General features: G+C 34.2%; 1 protein-coding gene across 1 annotated transcript in view; it reads left to right on the top strand.

Moving 5' to 3' along the window:
- LOC129222174 (organic cation transporter protein-like) overlaps nt 1-24327 on the top strand; it is a 65509-nt gene that overhangs the window by 34721 nt on the left and 6461 nt on the right. Inside the window, exon 9 of the mRNA XM_054856635.1 lies at nt 18583-18764. Coding sequence (XP_054712610.1) covers nt 18583-18764 — 182 coding nt within the window. The remainder of the gene's footprint in view (nt 1-18582; nt 18765-24327) is intronic.

Raw genomic sequence — 24327 nt, 5'->3', positions numbered from 1 at the left:
TTCTTTCTTTTTTGTTTTTGATATTTCGATAACGGAACAACATTTGAAAACAGAAATAAATACTGATATTATTTTCGAAATCCTTGCCACCAGTAACGATTCGGGAGCTTCAATTGGCGCTGCAAGACGAATGGGCAGCAATGCCTCAACAACTCATTGACACCCTCATTCTCAGCATGGGCAGACGCTGTGAAACCTGCCTAGCAGCGGGGGAGATCATATCCCCTACTAAAGACCGGATGTTTCTTGCTGGACACCCATCACAGGGATGTTTCGGCCTTCAGTCACATTTGCGCTCCATGCTACTTTTTCAATAAAGCTTCTTTTTATCCCTCTGATTTCTCTTTTAGTAAGTGTTGCTTACATTACACATGTCCTTACGTATTGGGGATCATACGGTATTAAATGTGTTGCAGTGGCGTAGCCAGTGGGGGGGCCCACCGGGCCCGGGCCCCCCCCCCCCGAAAATTTCGTTATCGACATAATAATATTTCATGTAAAAATGATTTTTTTAACCAACTTTTTCGTGGCGAAAAAGTTGGTTTAAAAAAAATTGGTTGTATGACAGCAGTGGTGTAGACGGGGGGGTTGGGAAGATGCAAAAAAAAAAAAAAAACTAATACCAAACACGAACAAAGTACAGTATGTTTCTGTAAGTCAAGGAGAGAGGAGGCAATTATTCCCACCTAAAGTCCTCTCTCCCGAATCTCCGAGAAACCAAGGCTAGGATGGGGCAAAATTTTAAGTGTTACGCCTTTGATATCACCGCTTCAAGTCCCCTGAGCTATCCGTACTGAATCTTGTCGGATGACTCGTTGACCCCCCCCCCCCCTGTCTAATGATGGGGATTCTTAACCGGTCTGGTCTGGGCGTACTACCAGTCGAGTGTAGAAGGGCCCCCCCCTAAAGCTGATTCTTCAGTCTTCTATTGTAAACAACGGGGCCCTTTATGCAATGTATGCTACAGGAATGACAGCGTCTAAATTGATAATGGCCCAGTTTTACTGCCCAGTTATCTGTCAGATAGATAGTCTGCGCCACCCGCACTGTCCTCGAGCTGGACAATACTAAACAGATTGAACTAATCACCAGACCACAATACGGACCCTGCCCCTGCCACGGAAGTGCTTTCGGCTCGTATGAAAGCGCAAATTACCCAAATCGACAACAACTTGTCACAGAAATCCACTGACACTTTCCCTTGAAGATTGATGCCTAATACAACTTCTAAATTGTTCCTTCTTGGCTCGGTGCTCGGTCTTTTTGTTCTGAAGCATCTACAAAAAGTATCCAGTGGAGAGGGATCGTTTTTCAGAAAACATTAGTTAAATCACTTTACAATAACGGAAGGGAGAAATTTATTTGGATGCAGTGGGATAAGAATCAGTCGTTTTCAGTTCTCTACCCAAACACAAGTTTTATTTTTTGATTCCGCTGTACGTTAAAGTTCTCTTTCAGTTCAGAAGGAAGAGTGCACAAAGAGAAATTTTTGATGGATTCTACAAATAAATGAGGTAAATTATCCTGCAATATTTTATGAACCGCTAACTTTTTATTTCATATTTCATTGCTGTTATTCTTAAAAGAGAAGGGGGTAGGGGGGATTTGGTTTCAAGAAAAAATCATATGTTAAATTTCGAGAGGAGATTTACTACAGGAGCTACTTTTACATTGAAAAATGCATATCCCATTAAGATTGTCACGAATAAAACATTTTGTACTTATGCTTGAGGATAAGGAAAGAGATTCTTTAATTTAAAAAAAAAACGACTGTTTATAATTATTAAGCTTCTTATTTATTTATTTCGAATTTAATTATTTTATGATATTTCATTCTTAAGAATGAGAGTTTGGTTTTGTCCCTCTAAGTTCCCAATTTTTGTACTCCTTATTTGCAAATAGTCGACGAAATGACTTTTTTTTTTTAACACGCTTTTATTAGCTTCACCTGTATGTATGTATGTATGCATGTATGTATGTATGTATGTATCTTGTACACTGTAAAAAAAATTCGGAAACGTTTCTGAGTATATCGTGCAGCTGCGGTTCATGAAATTTTCGAAAACGTTTCTGAGTATTTCGGAATTCTCTTTCTGAAATGTCCGGAAACGTGTCTGAGTATTTCGGAATCCTCTTTCTGTAATGTCCAGAAACGTGTCTGAGTATTTCGGAATCCTCTTTCCGTAATTTTCAGAAACGTTTCTGAGTATTTCGGAATCCTCTTTCCGTAATTTCCAGAAATGTTTCTGAGTATTCTGTGCAGCTGTGGTTCATGAAAGTTTCGAAAACGTTTCCGAGTATTTCGGAATTCTCCAAACAATTTTCAAAAACGTTTCCGAGAATTTCGGAATCCTTTTTCCGTGATTTTTTCTAAAATCTAATTCTTTATTATAGTATTGCATACCATATCAGTTTCAATTCTTTCATATCTAAGAGCAATAATACAAGCAATTTTAGAATCATTCGTGGATTTTTTTTTTTTTTTGGAATTTCTAATGACAAATAGCATGGTTAACAGCATAACATATGCACAGTTATAAATTTTTGAAAAATTATGAAATAATCTACTAGTTTCATTCCTAATCACAAAATCGTCGGGGAATTGGAGTGGGGGTACCTTCTGAAAAGTATGGATTGTTTGTTAAACAATCTTAAACTTCAGTTTTTCTCTCAATATTTTCAAGACAAAACTATCAACATATTGTATTTTTAATGCAGAATTTAAAAACATATCTTGTATCAAACTTGATAGTTTTTATCTTTGGATAAAATTTGACAGGACTTACCTACCCTTCGCGTTCCGGAATTCGTTCACCTCAAGTCAATTTATCTGACGAACAAAGTGTACTGAAAAGTACCAACAGAGAAATTGATGAATTTAAATATGACACCAAGTCCCTCTGCTGGAACCATTCGGGTTGTTTCTTCTGTTCTTGCCCTTTTCCAGCTCATCACAAATATAAATACTTACTCAAAATAGGTTACTGATTTTATTTTTATAGTGTGCGCAAAATGCATTATATATTTTATTTATTAAAACATTGAACTCTATTACATGATTTTTCCATTTCATATATACGAGAATACCCCCCCCCCCCACACCATAAGAGTGATGGTGCACCCATAAAATGCTATGAAGCGCCCCCCCCCCCCTTGAAAAAGCAACATCATATACATTATAAATCAAAGTATCATATACATTATAAATCAAAGTATCATATAAATTATAAGTCAAATACTTTAATATGGTGTAAAAATACAAAATTATTTTATTAAGTCTTTTTTTTTTTTTTTTTTTTTTGCTTTTGGTAAAATTGAGGCTCGTAAAACGAAAAAAAATGAAGACACTTTTAAATACATATATGTATTTATTTGTTAAATAAATTAATACACATTTAACTAATTTAAAGCGTTTCGCTAATGCAAATATTTAAAGAGATATCGTCATTTAGATAATACTGAAGCACTATGTTCCTAATTACAAGAGATAGTTTTTTTTTTTACTTCATACAATCTAGCTACACTGTTTACAAGAGAATGAAAACATGCAACCTTAAAGACGAACTATCAAACCTGACAATTTGCATATTATAACATTTAATTCATAATGCTTGATACATAAATGTTCAGCCAAATATTAACTGAGATTTCCACATAAAAACAAAGTACACAATAACACTTATTTAAATTTTTTTATAATCTTCAATTCATAAATTTTATAGAATATAACTAGACACACTTGCACTTTAAATATGTGTTCTATGTAATGTAAAATATTTTCAAATTGCAATAGTTCACAACGAAAAAATTATACTGAAGAAAATAGTTTTTTTAACGAGATTTATATGAACTAAATCTCTTTAAAGTAATAGAGTTGCAAAGCGACTTACCTATTCGTCGGTGGTGGTCTTTTGCAGGCTTTGGTCACCAAAAAGGTGATTTTTATGACAGAATAAAATTCTGCCAACAAAAATTACCCATTTGGTAGAAAGAAGAAAAGTATCCAAGAAAAATTACCTACACAAGTTATGCGACGCAATGAAGTTACATGGCGTCCTCTCGGCAATTATTTGGTTTCTAATTTCAGTTTGTATTCCTTCCGCGAGCATGCGTCGAGAATTTGCACTTCGTACTTAAAAATAAGTGACATAGCTTCAAATTCAATCTCATGACGATACATAAGCAAGAAAATATAAGACTTTAACATTATCTTCAGTGAATTCATGCGAGGAACAAAACTTCTACTAATCCCCTTGATGAGTGTTACTTCGCATACATGAGTCAGCAGTTGTTTTCATTGCGTGCTTTCGAAAGTTTCAGTTTAGATTTGCTGCTGAACTATAAAATTGCCGTGTCACCTGCGCATGCGTCGACTCTTACTTTCTTGCTAAACGGGAAACGTTTTTGATTATCGCAGAAAACTGCGGAGGGCGTACGAATCTGTGTATTACGGAAAACTTTTTTGTATATTCAGAGAGTTTTCCGAGATTTTTTACAGTGTAATGGAATCTTGCAGCTCAAATTTCGTCCACTTCCTGCGATCGGATTCTTTTGAAATTTGGCACGCGACCTCAGACCCGATGACAATGCAATATTCTATAATCAAATTAATTAATTAACTCTTTTAATTGTTAGTTGTTTTAATTGTAAAAAGGAAAAATTTTAAAAATTACATTAAAAAATGCTCGCAAAAATTATTTCAAAATATCTACAAAAACCTTTAATTTTTCTGCATCAGACAAAATTTGTTCCAATGTTCCAAGGTAATTAGAACATGAAATATAATTGTTTTTAACTAATTTCATGCCAAAATTTAGGTGAGCCTTCAATTGGAAATTCATTGCTGATCAGACCATTGTTGAACAAACTTTTATTCAAATGCATCTCAAATTTTCAAAGTAATATAAATATGATTTCCGTAAACATACATCGATGACTCACAGTAGCTTCCCATCGGGGTGTCCTTGTCTTAACGATAAGATATTGCCTCGCACTCGTTTTATAAATAATTTCGTCGTCTTATAATTCTCCAACATAAGACTAAAAAACAGAAAAATAAAATAATAGTTTAAAAAACTAAAAAAACACGCTTTTGTAGCAAAATGAACTAAAAAGTGAAAAATAATCTTTGGATGATAGTAGTTGACCAATCACTTAAATTTAATGTAATACAAAATAGCGTGGGGGGCTTCTTATCAGTTGTCTTTAATTTCTTCCATTTGTTGTCCAAGCAAAAATGTAAATAGACAGCACCCCACGCTTTTTTGTATTACATTAAAATTAAGTGATTGGTCAACTACTATCATCCAAAGATTATTTTTCACTTTTTAGTTCATTTTGCTACAAAAGCGTGTTTTTTTAGTTTTTTAAATTAAGTATCGTTTTAACAAGTAACGAATTTTGCTACTGCCGATACAGCATTATTCGAAATTTATATAAATTAAAAAAAAAAAAAGAATAAGTAAAAAAAATTGGTTGATTGACACAAAATTTATTTTATGGCAGATGTGAAGCCATACAATAGTTTAACGTACCAAAAATGAAAATTAGGTTTAGCTAATAATTCTAGTTAGCTTTACTATTCAATAATTGAATTACCTTTCAGATTTAAAAACAAATAGAATTTTTTTTTTTTTTTACAAACCATACGACAATTCAAATAAAAATGAATAGAGCTGCACATTTGAACAATTATTTGTTTTACTGGGGAAGTGGAGTGAGAAAACTTCAGACAAAACAATGTAGTGACGAACAAAAGAATTGATTAACGTATTACATAATATTTATAATTCAGTTTAATGTGAGTTTCTTTTCCCTAAATTTTATTTAAATACGTCTAAAAATTTTTCTTAAGCATCATGAAATTCTTCGAAATATATTTTACCAATTCTACACTAACAGTGAAGTAATTAATGGTACATAATAGCTCCTGTTCTGTTTATTTTAGTTTTTAAACAAATATTATTTTACGTAGCTTCCTTCTTCATCAGCTCTCTTCTAACTAATGAGATAATTAAAAAGATTAGTTTCTTTAGATTTCAATTTAGATATCAAATCTAAAGTTTTCTTTAGATCTCTTACGGGATTCTAAGAATATATATATATATATATATATATATATATATATATATATATATATATATATATATATATATATATATATATATATATATATATATATATATATATATATATATAATTAAAAAAAATTGAACTTCTGAATGAAGCCTTCTCGATATTTCCTTAGTAAACTAAACTATTTAATTTTGATCCGAATCTTGTTGTTTCAATTGATCAAGGGTACATACTAATCATGAAAAATGATTGAACAATTTTATGGAACACACACACAATATATATATATATATATATATATATATATATATATATATATATATATATATATATATATATATATATATATATAATATGCCGTGGAGGCCAGGGCTGCGGAGTCGGAAGGAAAATGGCCGACTCCGAACCCGACTCCTGGATTTTGAAACGCCCGACTCCGACTCCGAATTTTTTTAATTTTTTTAAATTGTATTTTTTCAACTCCCTCTCTCCTTTCAGGGAAAGGGGGAAAACCTCTAAACAGAGATGGAAATATTAATTTCTTTTTATGAAAATTTCGAATTTTGTTTTTTTATTGTAAACCCAAGACGCATACAACGTTGGAAATTCAATTTAAAAATCAAATTTTCCAATAGTTACGAGCTAAAAAGTGAGATGACTTAAAAATCCATTTTAAAAATTTGAAAAGGATTATCTGTAATTTTCCCCCCCTTTAATGTTTAACAGATAGATATTGATCAAATCGTGTACTTTTAAATTTTTGAAAGCTGTAACTTGAGAGGAAAAAAGCTTTTTTTCTAAATCCAAGTTCTTGAGAGGGGGTGGTTTGCCCCGGGTTACACCCATCTGATAGATGACACTCAAAATTAATTTCAGAGTTTATAAAAAATATAAATATTTTAATTCTGAAAATTTTTGCGACTATATTTTAAATTATCTTTACTAATATTATAAAGAGAAAGGACGGATTTTTGTGTGTTTATATGTTCGAGGTAATCTCCGGAACCACTGCACCAATTTGAAAAATTCTTTCACTGTATGAAAGGTACTTTCTTACTGAGTAACATAGGCTATAATTCGAAAAAAAAAACAGATAAATAGTTCTTTTTTTATACCAATGTAGGCCCAAATTTCACGTAAATTGCTTATTATTGGCTATTAAAGGGGGTGAAAAATTACTTGCACATGTTAATATTATATATCGTTGAAAAGGGTGGAATTTTCCGCGTTCTAAGCAATTTGTTTCTATGCTCTAACTTCATTACGACGGGAGCAATTTGTGTTTTTAGCTCGAACTTTTTTAGGCTTAGCTGAAATTTAGGCACTAATTTCTTCATTAAATCTATCAATAAAAAGTGAAGGAATTGTCCCACAGCTTTCTTTTTGACACCATTGAAAAAAGCGACATTTTTTACGCCAGAAATATCTCGACCCCATGGTCGAAAAAATTAGTTTCTATCTTCAAAGAAAAAAAAGTTACAAGCGTTTTTAAGTCAGTTTAGAAATATGTCATTTTGATTCAGGTTGTCAACCATTTTATTTTTACATTTGAAACATATTATTTGATGTCTTTTTTTTTTGTTTATTTGGCGAAATATTTTAAATTGCAGTAAAAACCGCACTGTAAAAAAATTCCGAAACGTTACTGGTTATCTCCGTGGAACGTTTCAGGATTTCAGAGGTTTTCACCTATTTCCCCGCAAAATCAAGTATCTCCACAAAAAAGTTTCCTGAATTGCTAAAAGATGCACGAATGCAGACATTTCACTGGTGTGAAAGATATTTTTTGCTACCAGTTTAATGAATGACTGAGCATGTTTATAAGGTGTATCGGCTTCAATTTGATCACAGCCCGTCCAGATTGACTGAACTCCCAATGGGAGCAAATAAGTCACTGGCTAGCTGCAGCCTTGCGAGGCAGGAATTGCAGGCAAGAAATATGATTGGTTTGTGCTTGCAATTATTTGCGCAGCTTTGGCCATGGTCGCGGTAATGCTTGTGGAACTTTCTTGGTAAACCAGGAAGGTTCTAATCAAATACATTAAACCTATTTAATTTTTGTAGAAGGTTCACGACTGGCTTTAACTGGGGATATTTCCCAGCATTTCAGGAAGGTTACTCACGTGTATCGGAAAACGTTCCTGGTTTTTGTAAGAAATGTTACTGGTTGAAATTGGTCACATCAGCTGCCTATTATTTTCCAGGAACGTTTCTGAATCGTTTTTACAGTGCGCTTCACTCGCTAAATAGAGTTTTAAAGCAACTGTAAATCTAATTTAATGATTTGACGATAAGTTTTAAATTACAAAGAAACTTAAATAGTTTTTTTTTTTTTTTTTTTTTTTGAAAAGGTGTGTACGCATTTTATACAAAGAAAAACGATCATTTCACATCAGACGGGGAGGGGGCGTCAATTTGTTTTATTCAACGGACTACCATTAAATTTTTAGCACGGGCATCGCTGTGCGGGTACTGCTAGTATTTCATAAATTGAATTTCGTTGAAAATAGGGCACATATACGTCAGGAGCTAATTTTACACAAAATGCGGCGGCATACAAATTTGCACTAATAGCTTTTACTATACCTATATTTCTTGTTCACTAAATTTTTAATTTAAATTTTATTGGCTGCTTTAGAATTAACCTTAATATGAAGATTTTAAGATTAACTGCAATTATTGACTGGTGTAATCAAGAAATCATTTACACTTATTTTGTTCCATACTTTTTAGTGAGAACCAAGCTTATAGAAATAGTCTTAATAAAGATAAAAACATTAGATTATTTCATCGAATCTTTTGGATTCGTGCTTTCGCGCCAGAACTTCTTTGAATTTGCCGAACACCCTCAACCTTAGCTACGGGCCTCGACTTACTAATTTGTTACGTTTCTTTTACTATTTTATAACTGAGATCGAACAAAACACTATATTTCTATTTTTATTTGAAAGTGATTACTTGAAAATGTTAGGCAACAAAACCGTTTGCTGACAGTTGCTATTAGTAAAGTTAAAAAGCAAGCAAACTAGGGTACGGCTACAGCGATAAGCATTCAAGCTAGCTGATTGCCATAATGGCAGTTATATTCTCATTGGTATCTTTTTATACATGTAATCGAACCAATTGGTAGTCAGTTTTTAAAAAATGCAAGGAGAGTCAGTGAAAAGGAAAGATAAAAAGAAGCCCGGAGTCGGAGTCGGCATGTTTTCTAACGACTCCGACTCCGACTTCTTTACCCCAAAATCAGTCCGACTCCGACTTCACAGCCCTGGTGAAGGCACTAGCACACTGTGAGAAAACAGTTTTCCCAAATGTCCATATTCTTCTTTTAATACTGCCCACTCTTCCCGTCTCTACGGCAGCAGTAGAAAGGACATTTTCGACCCTTAAAAGAGTAAAAACCTATCTAAGGAGCACTACTGGCGAAGAACGTCTAAATGGACTTGCCCTGATGTCAATACACAGAGAACTCAAAATTTCAGATGAAGAAATAGCGGAAGAATTTTTAAAAAATAAAAGACGACTAAATTTTCAATACAAGATAATTTTTATGTACTTTTAAATAGCTAATTAACATTATGGTAAATACATTTCATTATTTTGATTACAAATTAAAAGCATTTACATTTTTTAGCATATTACTGGTGCATTAATCTTGATGTTATTTATGATCGAAAATATCCAGCACCACAAATATGGGTGCAATTAATTTTTATTGATTTTTAATGAATTATTAGTAATAATTTATAATGCACATAATGCATGATGAAATCTATTTTTAATAACGTAATTCGCGATTTAACGAAAAATAGTTAATTTGGTAGTGCATTGATAAAATCGCCTGGGCCCCCCCGAATCAGAATCCTGGCTACGCCACTGATGTGTTGATTTGGAAAGCTTTTGTACAAAGTTATATTGAAAAAACCGGGTAGAATTACGGTAACCGGGTCGCGTTGGCGTATTTTTTCAAAAACTGCCAAATTTGGCACCTTCGACTCAATGTAAACAAAGTACTGCAATGCAAACAAAAGAAATCATCCAATGAGAGTTGACCCAAAGACAAGGGGCGGAGCTTCGGATTGCTCAACTATCACCTTGGTAACTACAACTACACTGGTGTGCAAAAATCCACTAGAAAAAAAAAGTTATAGGCCTTATTTAGTTTGCGAAACTCAAGCATTTTAATTTTATCTCTTTTTCATTGTTGAAATACATTGTTGGAAGCGTGAAACGTTAACTTTTAATTCATTTTCAAACCGCTTTTTCAGCACGAAAAATGCATTTTAGTGCTTCAAATTTGGTATGGTTCAAAAGATCGTGAAAAATACTTCAAAAAACGTTTACCCCCTCGTTTTACGACTCAAAAGCCGAAATTCGCTTGGAGCTAGAAGCAATTCGGAACTCCAGCGCTCGAATACGCTACCTTGCGGTGATTTACAAAACTGCAAATGAAGCGTTCCACGTGTGTCTGTTGACGTAAACACAGGCAGTTTGTTCTGAGTATTTATTAACGCAATCGATGTGTCTTAGTTTGCTTTCAGCTACAGAAATTAATTCGTCACTTAGTAGTATTCTCGAGCTTCTCAAAATAATGTTAGTTTTCATTATTTCCTTAATAATTGGTAAAAGCGAAAATACTGGATTAACAAACTTGGATAACGTTATACAAGGTAAAAAATTTTATTGTTTTGTATGAATTTGTAAGAATATGGGGTTTTTTTTAATCTTAAATTAATTAAACTTACCATATTTTACAGCAGCATTTAGTTGGAATGGACAGTATGCAAAATATTTTCTTGAATATATTATCGTAGAACAAAATGAATAACCGAGAAAGAATTTACTTTATTCCTTTTATTCTCAGCTGAAAGGTTTCGCCAAATTTGTTTAGGGTTATAATTTTGGTATTGTGCGAGCAAAGTAGTCTTGGCGAGATTTCGCGTTTTTAGTTAAACTATTTTCAATTTTTATCATGAGTGGAATAAAATGGTAGTAAGATTACAGAATTCGATAAGTAAAAAGAAATAATTGTCAATCAACTGAAAAGAAAACTACCACCATATATCCGTGAGAATTTTGTTGATGATTTGCATAACATGACACAATTAAATCGTAACTCAGAAATTAGAAAAATCGAAACAGAAAATTTTTAAATTAACCGATTCGGGAATTCAAGAGAAATAACTCGGCTACAAATGGAAAACAAGTGCTAGCCAAAGCAAAGCAAAGAAGTATCATCTTCTTTTGGTAATAATTTGTAATGTCATATTAAATTTTCTAGCATTAATTGTTATTCTTGTCAGGCCACAATTATTATTTAGTTTTATCAAGAATTGATAAATATCGAATTCAACATCGTGAAAATGGCTGCTTAGAACTATGAACTACGTACTTTGCATTAATGTTTGATGTTTAGTAATGCTTCTTGAATTCTCATTTCTTTCTACGTGGGCCAGAATATCCACAAGACTTTGAAAATTAATTTAAAAAGAATAAAGCGAAAAAATCATACGTCCGAACAAAAATCACAACACTTTTAGCATTTTCTTCGTTACCATGTGCTTTTGTTTTAGTTTTCAATTCCGCCATTAGACAGTGACTTCAGTGCCCCCTATAGTTCGTTGGAGTTGCGAATTAAAAGTTATCAAAAATTCATTTTTATTTGCTTTTTCACGTGACATAGTTAGCGTAAAGAAATTGCTGGATAATATTATGCGTTGCCATTTCTCGCTTGAGCGTAAAGAAATAAAATTCTTGAATTTGTTTTTATTTCTGAGACTTTTTGGGTAACTACAGGAATTTAAAAAAAGGGATTTTCATCAGCTCGGCGTAGGAGCTGATGAGTGCTATGCCGAGCCGATGAGTATCCTTTGATGAGTGCTAATAAGCACGAAATTGCAGTCCTCGGCTGGAAATGATTGAGCTGGCGGTGTATTTCATGTAATTCTGCTTTAGCCCTGGCTAATGGGCGGTAATTTACTAAACATACCATGCCTTGCCTTCAATCCTCGAGTTGAACCGAACCATTGCTTCGGTCACTCGTCTGGTCTGTCCTAATTCTATATTAGCTACCAGTTTGTTTGGCACTCTTGGCTTCCTTAAGAGGTTTTCCATCTCCAGCTCAGTCACTTTCCTATGCCGAGCTGATGAGTGCTAATAAGCACGAAACTGCAGTCCTAGGCTGGAAATAACTGAGCTGGCGGTGTATTTCATGTAATTCTGCTTTAGCCCTGGTTAATGGGCGGTAATTTACTAAACATGAAATTTATTGCTTTCTTAGGATTTTATTCTCATCTATGCCAATAATCAATAACGCAACGAAGTAAAAAGACAATTGATTTTGGCAAGTTGGAAAATAGAAAGTATTTTATTGTCAAAAATTCTCAGGCCTGCAAAATTCGGGTCATGAAAAAGTGATTGTAAGGTAATCAGTGACTTTTATTCTACTGAATGCGCCGATTTCAAGTATCCAGGATCCATTTTTCTCGATCATAAAGATTTTTTCACCAATTGGGCTTTAACATATAGGCAGAAAAACATATTTTTTTCTATTCTGACCGAAAGAGTCTTTTCAAAATATGTGTAAGTTTATTACTTACATTTACAAACGAGTTTATGCATCAAATATGCAATTGGAAATCAATTACTAAATATGTATATTAATTTCATAGAAATAAGAACATAGTAATAATTAATCATAACGATTCAATTATAACGGAAGGCAATCTTTTCAACTGGCGCTGTTTTCGCAGCCAAAGACTACGTAATAATGTTTTTTTGCTTTCATTTCACCATCTATATATATAATTCTCTTACGTGCCGGCAAATGAAGGGGTGAATTTCTAAACCTCTGTTGGCAACACTTCGCCGATAAATCATGTAAACAAACTTCTACGTTGTTTTGAAATCTTGAATCACAGAATACTCAACGAACTTTTTTTTTTTTTTGAGATGAGTTTGAGTCGGGCTGTGGCCCATTTCAACCTTAATCAGCAAAGAAAAGCTCAAAGAAGGCAGGAAACCGTTCTTGAATCCAATTTAAGACGAGCCATTTCCAGAGTTGTATTCTCTGATTCGCTGCCGATAATTTTTAGCGGCTGGGGAATTTTCAGTCAGCAGTTCCTTCAACAGATCAGGTGCGTCACACAATGCCGGTAACCGCACCTTTCCGTCATGGCAACATTTAGTATATTTATTTGCAGTATTACGCTCTTTCTGCCAATAAAGAGCACCACAAAATTCGCATTCTTCACACATTGCTCCACAATCATGTTCATCGGCAATGTTGTTTTGAACGCGTAGGCGCTTTGAGCGTCGTCTATTCTCTGCTTCAGTACGACAGTTCAGTTCAAAATGAATAACCGAGAAAGAATTTACTTTATTCCTTTTATTCTCAGCTGAAAGGTTTCGCCAAATTTGTTTAGGGTTATAGTAGTTTTAGTATTGTGCAAGCAAAGTAGCCTTGGCGAGTTTTCGCGTTTTTAGTTAAACCATTTTTTGTTCGTGACGTGGCAAGGATTCAGAATAACAACAAGAAGGACAAACGTTTGAGAAAATATGTTTGGTGCTCTCTGAGCCTGTTTTTAGTCATGGCCAGCTCTATGTGGCATTATCAAGAACAAGATCTTTTGAAGCAGTGTCAGTTGTGGCTCCCAAACGGGACATTTTTAATTGTGTATATGAGGAAGTTTTCTCAGATTAGAATATATAAGAGTGTAAATATGTAAATATATATAAGAGTGTAAATAATGTAAATACATCCCTCGGGGGAGCCTGTAACCCCTAGAGGGCGCGTCCCCAGGTGGCGGATAGGGGAATGCCTTCATTGGTTTTCCAATGGGTGGTAGAAGGGAAATAAAATACCTTCCGCGGACCAACAGGTAGAAGTGCAATCTCTCCAAAGCAATGACAGACACTTTTGTATCTATAATGGTAAAGTTGTGCACATTGCCAAGGCAGTCATCTTACATACAGCAAAGTTAAACTGTCGAAAATCTGGCTAAAGCAGACAAATTAACATTATGAACGTAATTTTCATATTGGTTAAATGGATGGTGACCTAAATGCAATTACCAACTTTAATTTTTACGGAAAATTTTAGCTAGGCTAATGTATTGGCATACAGCGAGCGAGCGAAGCGAGCATGGATCGCGAAGCGATCCACAGGGAACTGCGTAAGCAGTTCCGGGGGTTGGCGAGCGATAGCGAGCAGGGGGCGATAGCCCCCTAGTTTACCAAAATATAGCAATTAAAATAATCTTTAAAACTTTTTTTTAAATCTTACTACTATTATATGTGTGAAAGTTTGTCTGTATGGATGTTTGTTACTCTTTCACGCAAAAACTACTGAAAGGATTTTGATGAAACTTTACAATAATATAGCTTATGCATCAGATTAACACATAGGGTAGTTTTCGTCCCATTATGAGGGGCAAAACCCCCTTAGGGGGGCAATAAAGCACAATTTTCGTATAAATTCTCTAATATGGGAATGAAAAAATACTTGCACATATTAACATTATATGTCTATCGAACGCTCTGATTTTTCTGCTGAATTTGGCACCTGTTCGAAATTTCTAAGTAGAATAAAAAACGAGTTATGAGCTTTTTAGTTCCATGTTCGAAGGCTTTCCTTAACTCAATACAATATTTAGTGTATCATCTCAACTCCCTGTCGATATCGACTATTGTTGTATTATTGACTATCTTTGCTTTTCGTGACTGTTCAAGGCTTTTCTGAAGTCAAATCTTGAAGTAAGATTTTTGCACAAAATTGGCAAATAATACATGGGTTTGGCTGCTTATTTTCCATTTTAATGCAACTTTGAGGCAATTAATGAGTTTTTTAACACGCTTTTATTAGCTTCACCTGTATGTATGTATGTATGTATGTATGTATCTTGTAACGGAATCTTGCAGCTCAAATTTCGCCCACTTCCTGCGATCGGATTCTTTTGAAATTTGGCACGCGACCTCAGACCCGATGACAATGCAATATTCTATAATCAAATTAATTAATTAACTCTTTTAATTGTTAGTTTCCTCCAATTTTAATCAATATTTTGGCATAAATCCAACAATGTGAAAAAAGAAAAATTTCAAAAAATACATTAAAAAATGCTCGCAAAAATTATTTAAAAATATCTACAAAAACCTTTAAGTTTTCTGCATCAGACAAAATTTGTTCCAATGTTCCAAGGTAATTAGAACATGAAATATAATTGTTTTTGACTAAACTCATGCCAAAATTTAGGTGAGCCTTCAATTGGAAATTCATTGCTGGGCTCATTCTCATTGTTGGACAAAACTTTTATTCAAATGCATCTCAAATTTTCAAAGTAATATAAACATGATTTCCGCAAACATACATCGATGACTCACAGTAGCTTCCCATCTGGGTGCACTTGTCTTAACTTTAAGAAATTACTTCGCACTCGTTTTATAAATAATTTCGTCGCCTGATAATTCTCCAACATAAGACTAAAAAACAGAAAAATAAAATAATAGTTTAAAAAACTAAAAAAACACGCTTTCGTAGCAAATGAACTAAAAAGTGAAAAATAATCTTTGGATGATAGTAGTTGACCAATCACTTAATTTTAATGTAATACAAAAAAGCGTGGGGGGCTTCTTATCAGTTATCTTGAATTTCTTCATTTGTTGTCCAAGCAAAAATGTAAATAGACAGCACCCCACGCTTTTTTGTATTACATTAAAATTAAGTGATTGGTCAACTACTATCATCCAAAGATTATTTTTCACTTTTTAGTTCATTTGCTACGAAAGCGTGTTTTTTTAGTTTTTTAAACTATTATTTTATTTTATTTATTTGTATTGACTGGGTGTTTAATCGATCAGCTAGAATTTAGCCAAACTTTTTTTGTGGAATCATTTCATTAGCTAAGGCATTTGGCCTTTTTTTTCAATTGTCGCTGTTTTTGAAGCTAAAGACTACGCAATACTGTTTCTCGGTTTTCACCATGTAACCAAATATTGCCATTTCTTTAATATTTCTTTCTTTAAATTTGTTAACACGTAAAATAATTCGCCAACTAAATTAAGCAAATCCATAAACAGCGCAAAAACTTCAATTTCGTTGTCTTTGCACACAATTTCAAACAATTGCCAATTTTTTACTTTTTATTGGAAACATTTCGGGTAGCATCATTTTATAATCACCAGAAGTATCTCTGCGTATTTGGCGACTCTATCTCTTCGATGAAAATTTGTAACACACAGTTTTACAAAGTAGGGAGGAGGAGCCTCATTTAAGGTATCTTAAAACGATTAATGCAAATTTAATAACATTTTAAATCGCAGTAAGGGATTACGGGCAGCTACACTTCTTAAAAGTTTGTACTTCAATAGCAATATAGAAAAGGTTTTAGACTATGTTATAAAGGAAAAAAAAGATACATATTTTTAAACAAGTAAAGTTTAATTTTATATTTTGGAAATCCCTCAAATTTGTATATGCTTAAATATTGTTTTTTCGTTTCTAAAAGAGTACTACTATTTTGTTCTTCATACTTATTACCATTTTACTTTTATGGGTAAGGAAGAAGCTCTATTTTTAATCACGTCAAAGTGGTGTGTTTTGAGTTACTTCAGTTACAGCAGAGAATGAATAAAAGTAGCGATTGTTTCTCATAATTATTACAGAGCCAGGCAACGCCGGGTATTTTTGCTACGTACAATTATCTGGTAACTAAATAATGTTATGAAATAGAGTCTGCCCCTACACCCAGTTACCATCGAAGAAAGATTTATTTTTCGCCAGAAACGGCCAAATACATGCAAAACATTTTCTTTATAGCATTTTCTGTTCGGAATTAAAAATCATAGGTATCTTATGAATATAGATTAACCAAACATTTTACGCAGTTTCATAAACTTGGCAAGTCTCTGCCGAATGTATGGTAGTGTGGTCCTTTGGCGATAAATAATGGATTAGATTTTATTATTTTACATTTTAACGTTGCTTTTAATCGCAAGAAATATAAAATAAAACTAAACAAAAGGACATTTTTAAAACTCATTTGATAGTCAGAGTTATGATAACGTGTTCGGGACGAGTGTTCAAAAATTTTGATGCTACAGCCATTAAAAAAGTTGCATTAAAATGTAAAAATTCCGCCAAATTAATTTTGGTAAAAAAGATTATTAAGTACTATGAAGTATTGAAGTTAAAATTTATCCGCCAAATTAGTGAAACAACACTCTTAAATAACGTTAAAACTAATATTAAAATGTAAATTAATCCACCAAATCCATTTTTTATCTGTACTCTTACCAGACGACTACTTTAGTGCATTGGCGAATTATTTAAAACTTTTATGAAACTTTTAATTTTTCTTTTTTCTTTTTTGTGTGTGTATTTTTAAGGATTAATGATGCTAATTAGGATTTTGGGGATTAATGTCCCTTTTATAAGGGCGACAATGGAGAATATTGTTCTTTCTTTTTTTCTTTTATTTTGTTTTTGTTTTTATATTTGTTTTTTATCCTATGAGACCTGTACTGATGAAGATTTTTGGAAATAATCATAACTGAGATCATCAGAGGGAAATGTTATTTGAAAACGCTGATAGAGACCATTCTAATAGAGACTTTTGGGAATTTTTCTCTTTGCGAAATGAGAAGTTTTTTGTACTATTATCCTCATTTAAATGGGAACTTAAAAAAAAACTGTTGTGCTTACTCTGATTTTAATGGTATTTTTACTCTGAACTTTTTCGTATTATAATCAGGACCGTTTGCGTTATTTAGAAACAGTTGATTTCCTTCTTTTGGGGATTTTAAAGGTTTGATGTTCTGACTCTAAAGAGACATTATTAGAATCAGGATTTGTAGTGATTGTTGACCCTATTTTGGGACGATTTCTACGGTAAGAAGTTATACATTATACAATAATTTAGATTGCCGGTGTAGCGCTATATATTATATATTTGACGGAGATCGGGATTATAAGGGAACTGTTTCACTTTATTTAATAGTTGACCTCACTCGAATTGGATTTTTGGGAATTACCCAAACTAACTTCTTTACAACTCCTGAACGTTTTTGTGATTTATTTTTTGTGATTTTTGGGTGTCTTCTCAGTTTTGCCGACATTTCATTTACTCCCTTTCCCCCTAATTTTCAGTTTTAATCATACCTTTTGATACATTTAAGGGGGCAGGCAATTTGAAATGTCTGCGAAACTAGAGACAAGCAATTTTTTGGGAACTATTTGACCTCTGCCTGTAATGACCATTAACTTGAATCAATTGAAAAAAACTACATCAACGTGAGCGAAGCCGCTGGTAAAAGCTAGTGTAAAATAATCCGCTAACAAATCTATAAGCAGCACAAAAACTTCCATTAGTTTGTCTTTGTTCACAATGTCAAATACTGGTCAAGTTTTGCTGCTTATTATATTTAGCATCATTTTATGATCACCAAAAAAATCTCAGTATTTGGCGACAATATCTCTTTGACGAATCTTACCAATATTGCTATTGACAGATCTTTCCTGGTTGGCGACTACCTTGCATTTGTTTGGGAAATTTTGTGCTACAGGAACGTTGACAATCCTCTATTTATATACTAGTGAGCTTTTCCCAACTGTAGTGCGGAATGTTGCTGTTGGAACATGCTCTATGCTTGGAAGAGTTGGATCGATCGCAGCTCCTTTTGTAAGAGAACTGGTGAGTGAAGCTCTGATTTGAGCGTAATTTATTTGTTTCGGTGAAAGATTACATTTTTGTATTTATTAATATTTCTTCTGTGTTTAGCCCTTCTAGTTTCACGCCCCCTGTGGAAGGCACTATAGAAAATTTTTAGCACATGCATGACAAAAAGATTGGAGATTTACGTGCAAGATTGAAGAAATTAAAAGCAAATGTAACATCACAAAAGATACTACGCCTCGATTCAACTGCGATTTTTCGCTTTCGAATGTCTATAGTGATCTCGAGTAACTGCTTGAAAAGGGAAGAAAATCAAAGATGTAGCTATACAACATCTGTGAAAAAAAAAATCCCAACTAAACATAAATGTGAAAAAGAAGCCAAATTCTTCCGAAATAAGGTTCGGGATAGACGGTGTCACCGACAAAAAAAGTTCAGACCTAAACGGTTACCAAGTTCCATAGCAGTTCCTCATATATGTTGGATTTTCCCATGTTCTTCAATTCATTTAGAAAACAAATTTTTGCTTTCTTTGAAATTGGATTTTGAAATTATTGCTGCCATTTTTGCTCCTCCTGCAAAATTTTGCATTTAATTGAGAACGAAAGTTTTATAAATTTTAAAGCTGGTTATTTTTGATTTTAAAGGCTTAGTTCTAGATTTGCAATTTTAATTACATTGCTCGATATTGAAAATGCAACACCAAGAAGGAGTGTTCAGAAATTTATGCAAATTTTAGAGTAGATGTACATCACTGAGTTATGTAAATGATGTGAAATGCGCAGCTCTCCGACGCACGTGAAGTAAGATATAAGGGAAGGAACTTGCAGAATGCGCAATATTCGTGTCGTTATTTCTGACTGGAGAATTATCGAAGAAATTTTGTTTTTGTTTTGGAGGATACGTGTAACACGAGAGAATGCCAGGCCGACGTCAACGAAGGCACTTCCAGCAGATAAACGATTTTACGAGGGGTATGGTGATCGGACTGAGAAGGGGAGGTTGGTCCGTACGTCAAATCACAGCTGATACCCACGTGGATGCGAACACAGTGCATCGGCTGTGCCGAATATGGTTGGAACAACGAAATGTGGCAAGATTGAGGGATGCAGGGGCAGCCAGAGTGACGTCAGAACTCGTGGATCGACAAATCACCGACAAGCTGTAGCAGACCCACAAGTCACTTGTTCCTCGATTCTGCAGCAGGTGCAAGATACCCTGAATGTTCCCGTGTCAACCAGAACCATTTCCCGTCTTTTGTCGCACGTGGTCTGCAATCACGGCGTCCGCTAAGAAGACTGCCATTGACCCCACAACATAGACAGTAACGTATAGTATGGTGCCAGACTAGGGCGACGTGGATGACAGAATGGCGAAATGTCGTGTTCTCAGCTGAATCCCACTTCTGTTTATCCAGTGATAATCGCCGCATACGTGTGTGGCGTCGTCGAGGAGACAGATCTAATCCGGCAGTAACTGTGGAACGTCCCACCGCACGACAACGTGGCATAATGGTTTGGGGCGCAATTGCGAACAATTACATATCACCTGTAGTTCGTATTCGGGGCACTATGACGGCCCAACGATACTTGGATAATGTGCTGCGGCCGGTGGCAATCCCTTACCTTCAAGGGCTACCTAATGCAATTTTTCAGCAGGATAACGCCCGACCACACAGTGCTCGCATCTGCGAACATGCTCTCCAAGGCACACAGATGCTTCCCTGGCCACCATACTCTCCTGACCTGTCACCAATCGAACATGTGTGGAATGTGATTGGACGCCGTTTGCAGACTCTGTCCGTGCCTCGTTCAGAAGCCGAACTGTGGCAAATGGTTGAAAAATGGGAATGGAGAGCCATTCCTCAGGACACCATCCGTACCTTTATTGACTAGTGACCTAGACTAGTTTCTTCGTGTATCGCTGTCCGCGGTGGTCCTACATCCTACTGAGCCGACGCCGATCTCGCTCTCTATTCCGCCTATCATTTTGAAACTAAGACCATTTATTATTCCTTGCTGTCTATCTTTTTTCCAAATTTCATCACTTTCTGACCACTCCTTCTTGGTGTTGCATTTTCAATGTCGAGCAGTGTATTTGATGGATCATTTTTCATTTTAGCGGAACTGAAAGTATTGTTTGAAGCTCCATTTTAGTTAGAAATTAAATTGTTAATTTAAAACTTCAACAACCTTGTTTTGGCGACGTTTGCCGAACCCATTTGTTTTCATTTATTTGGCGAAATATTACAATCGCGCGGTGAAGTGATTACGCCGTGATGCTCATAAAAAATAGCGTTGTTTTTTGCTATTTTTAATGTTGTTTTTGGAAGAATTACGGTAACCGCGTCGTGTTGGCGTATTTTTCCAAAAAAAAGCCAAATTTGGCACCTACGACTCAATGTAAACAAAGTACCACATTGCAAACAAAGAAAATCTTCCAATGAGAGACAACCAGAGAAAAAGGGCGGAGCTTCGGATGGCTCAAACTATCGCTTTGGTAACTAGAACTGTTTATTAATCTTTTTCTTTCTCTGAGCATAATCGTAAAGAAGCAAAAAAAAGTAATAAAGTTCTTTTTTTCATTTTTAAATGATGAAAATATAGCAAAATATGGGGATATTTCGATAATTAGGAATCTGGCGACTTTTCCTTATTGGCGTCAATTTTTGGCTCCAGCGCCTGCACGAGAGTTATTTTTCTTCGCAAATCTAAACAAAGAGACATTCACATAGGGTTACTGTAAATCAGCAGGGTTACCAAAAAAAATTATTTACGCGAAAAATGAAACGACTGCGCCAGATTCCCAATTATCGAAATATCCCCCAAAATATTCAGAAACATATCATAAAGCCTAATTTTTTATAGAACTTTATTAATTTTCTTATTTTTAAATTAAGTTTGCAGAATAGACAAGTGAGAGGTAACTTTTTTCAAGATGTTAACATAATCTGTGTGGGAAGATCAAGCGCATAAAACGAAAAGGTTCATGACATATGTAAATGATGTTACACTTTTTATGTTTGAATTCCTTAGGAACATAAAGATGAAACATACATTTCTAGCAAAATTAGCAACATTAAAAGTTGGATAGAAAGCGACATTGGTCTGAAATAGTTCGTCAATAAACAGAAAGAGCCCTTAAGTAAATTTAATGTTCAATTAAAACTGAAAACAATCAACTAAATAAGTTGAATCATATCAAAAGATCCATCCAGAAAACATTAGAACTAAAATTTTAATTCAAACTTACTGAATAAGTTATTACGATAAGTAATGAATTTTAAATTGAAGATGGAACAATAAAACACTAAGGAAATTACTTACTGCAAACAAATTCCAAAAAAAGTATCCAAAGATAGGAATAACTAATTTTTAAATCTATAACTTAAAATAGGGAACTACTTTGATATACCCCCCCAAATCGGAAATTTGGCGACTTTTTTTGTTTTTGTTGACACAAAACTTTGTTGCCACAAAAATTGTTGCCACAAAACTTTTAAAAAAACTCAAAAAATGGTACAAAATACATGAAAATACTAAATTTGGCAACAGTAAAAACCTAAAAGCTGAAAAAACCTAAATTGGCAACACCAAAATAAGGAACAGCAACCCTAAAAAGTCCGTAGGGAATGCCAGATTTGGCGCGTAATTTTTGGGGGTGTATATCAAAGTTATACCTAAAATAGTTAAAAGTGACAAACATTCCACGATGTAAAATTTTATGAAATGTTTCTAAGATCTAAAAATTGAAGAAACACAATATATGTTGCCAGTTTTCAGAAAAAAATCACCTTTGAGGAAATTAAAAATATTGTTCTATGGAATTCGCAACTCCAACAAACTATAGGGGGCGCTGCAACTACTGTCTAGTGGCGGATGAAAAAGGTAAAATAAACAAATGCCACAACTTATAACTTGCTTTGACGCTTAGTGAATGACAGTAATTTTTCATCGTGTTTGTGGGAAGCTTTATTTTCTATTCTTCTGAAATTACATTGCACCATAAACTGTCTGAAGCTTGTAATTTACCCCCAAGGAAAACACGTAGAATGGAATGTTTTACCTTTTTCTTTAGTATTGTTAATCACCGCACGATAGCGAATTCGAACTCAGGAGTTGCAAATTAAAATAAAATATTTAGCAGACAAGTAAATTACAATTTTATATTGTGAACTCTGAAATGATTGATTGGCCAAACGAATAACGAATAAGCTTTGGTGTAGGGTTGCCGAAATTGCTCCGTAGCTAAGGTAAGGTAGCGGGTTGCCGGAATGAAATATTTATCGCTGCGACCCGGTTACCGTAATTCTACCTAGTTTTTTTTGACTTTTTAGATTTTTCCCTTTACATATGCAGGGGATATTTCGATAATTGGGAATCTGGCGATCTTTCTTCATTATCATTAGTTTTTGGCTCCAGCGCCTGCGCGAGAGGTATTTTTCTTTGCAAATCAAAACAAAGAGATCGGAAACATCTATTCACATAAGGTTACCAAAATAAAATTATTTACGCCAAAAGTGAGACGACCGCGCCAGATTCCCAATTATCGAAATATCTCTCATATGCATGAAAATCTATCTTTATGCCAAATTTCAAGTATGTGAGACACTTGAAAGTTCGAAAACATTTTGATGAGCAAGTCAGTCAGTGTAAAAAATGTCACTTTTCAGAATTTTTATAATTCCATAACTATAAGAGGTACATTCATGAAATTTGGGATTATAAGTCTGCTATGCAGCTCTAATGGACATACAAAATTTCAAGCACGTAAATATAATAGTTTTTGTGAAATGAGGGGGTTAAAAGTAGCTTGAAATGATTCTTGTAAGATACACACTGGCAGATGCGTCGCATGATTTCCGGGGGAAATTTCGATAATAGGGAATCGGGCGCCGTCGTCTCATTTTTGGTGTAGATAATTTTATTTCGGTAACCCTGCTGATTTATAGTAACCCTATGTGTATAGATGTTTCCTGTCTCTTTGTTTAGATTTGAAAAGAAAAATGTCTCTCGTGCAGGCATGGAGCCAAAAAATGACGCCAATGAAGAAAGATCGCCAGATTCCCAATTATCGAAATATCCCCGATTTCCAAACTTGACTGACACTCTGCCGTGTGTCTAAATGCTCTTGAAAAAAAAAGAGGCAGAATAAAATGCAATTATTCATTGCTTTCTGGCCTTGATAATGTATTTAGTTAACCTTCTTTGCCCATAAATTTGCAGCACCAGCAGAAAATGCCATGTTTCACATTTTCTGCTGGTGCTGCAGGACGAGGACGGCAAATGACTTAAAATGCAGGGCGTGTATACCATAAATGCTTACACCTCTTAGTAATTTGCTGAAAAGAATTTTACAGAGATTCATATTACAAATATAGACTATATTACTATAATAATTCTAATGCACTATCGTCCAATACCGCCAATGTGGACAAGTGACTACAGATTCAACATTCAACAGCTCATTTTTGTCACCAAGTGTTCGTTACCGACTCGGTTATATATTCTCCAAATTGTTGAGAAAACGCTTGGCAATACGTACAGTTGTAGATAATTGTTGACTTCGATTTGTGTTGAAA

Source organism: Uloborus diversus, chromosome 5 (genome assembly GCF_026930045.1).
Source record: "Uloborus diversus isolate 005 chromosome 5, Udiv.v.3.1, whole genome shotgun sequence".
NCBI classification, from domain to species: Eukaryota; Metazoa; Arthropoda; class Arachnida; order Araneae; family Uloboridae; genus Uloborus; species Uloborus diversus.
This window is presented reverse-complemented; position numbering and strand designations above follow the sequence as displayed.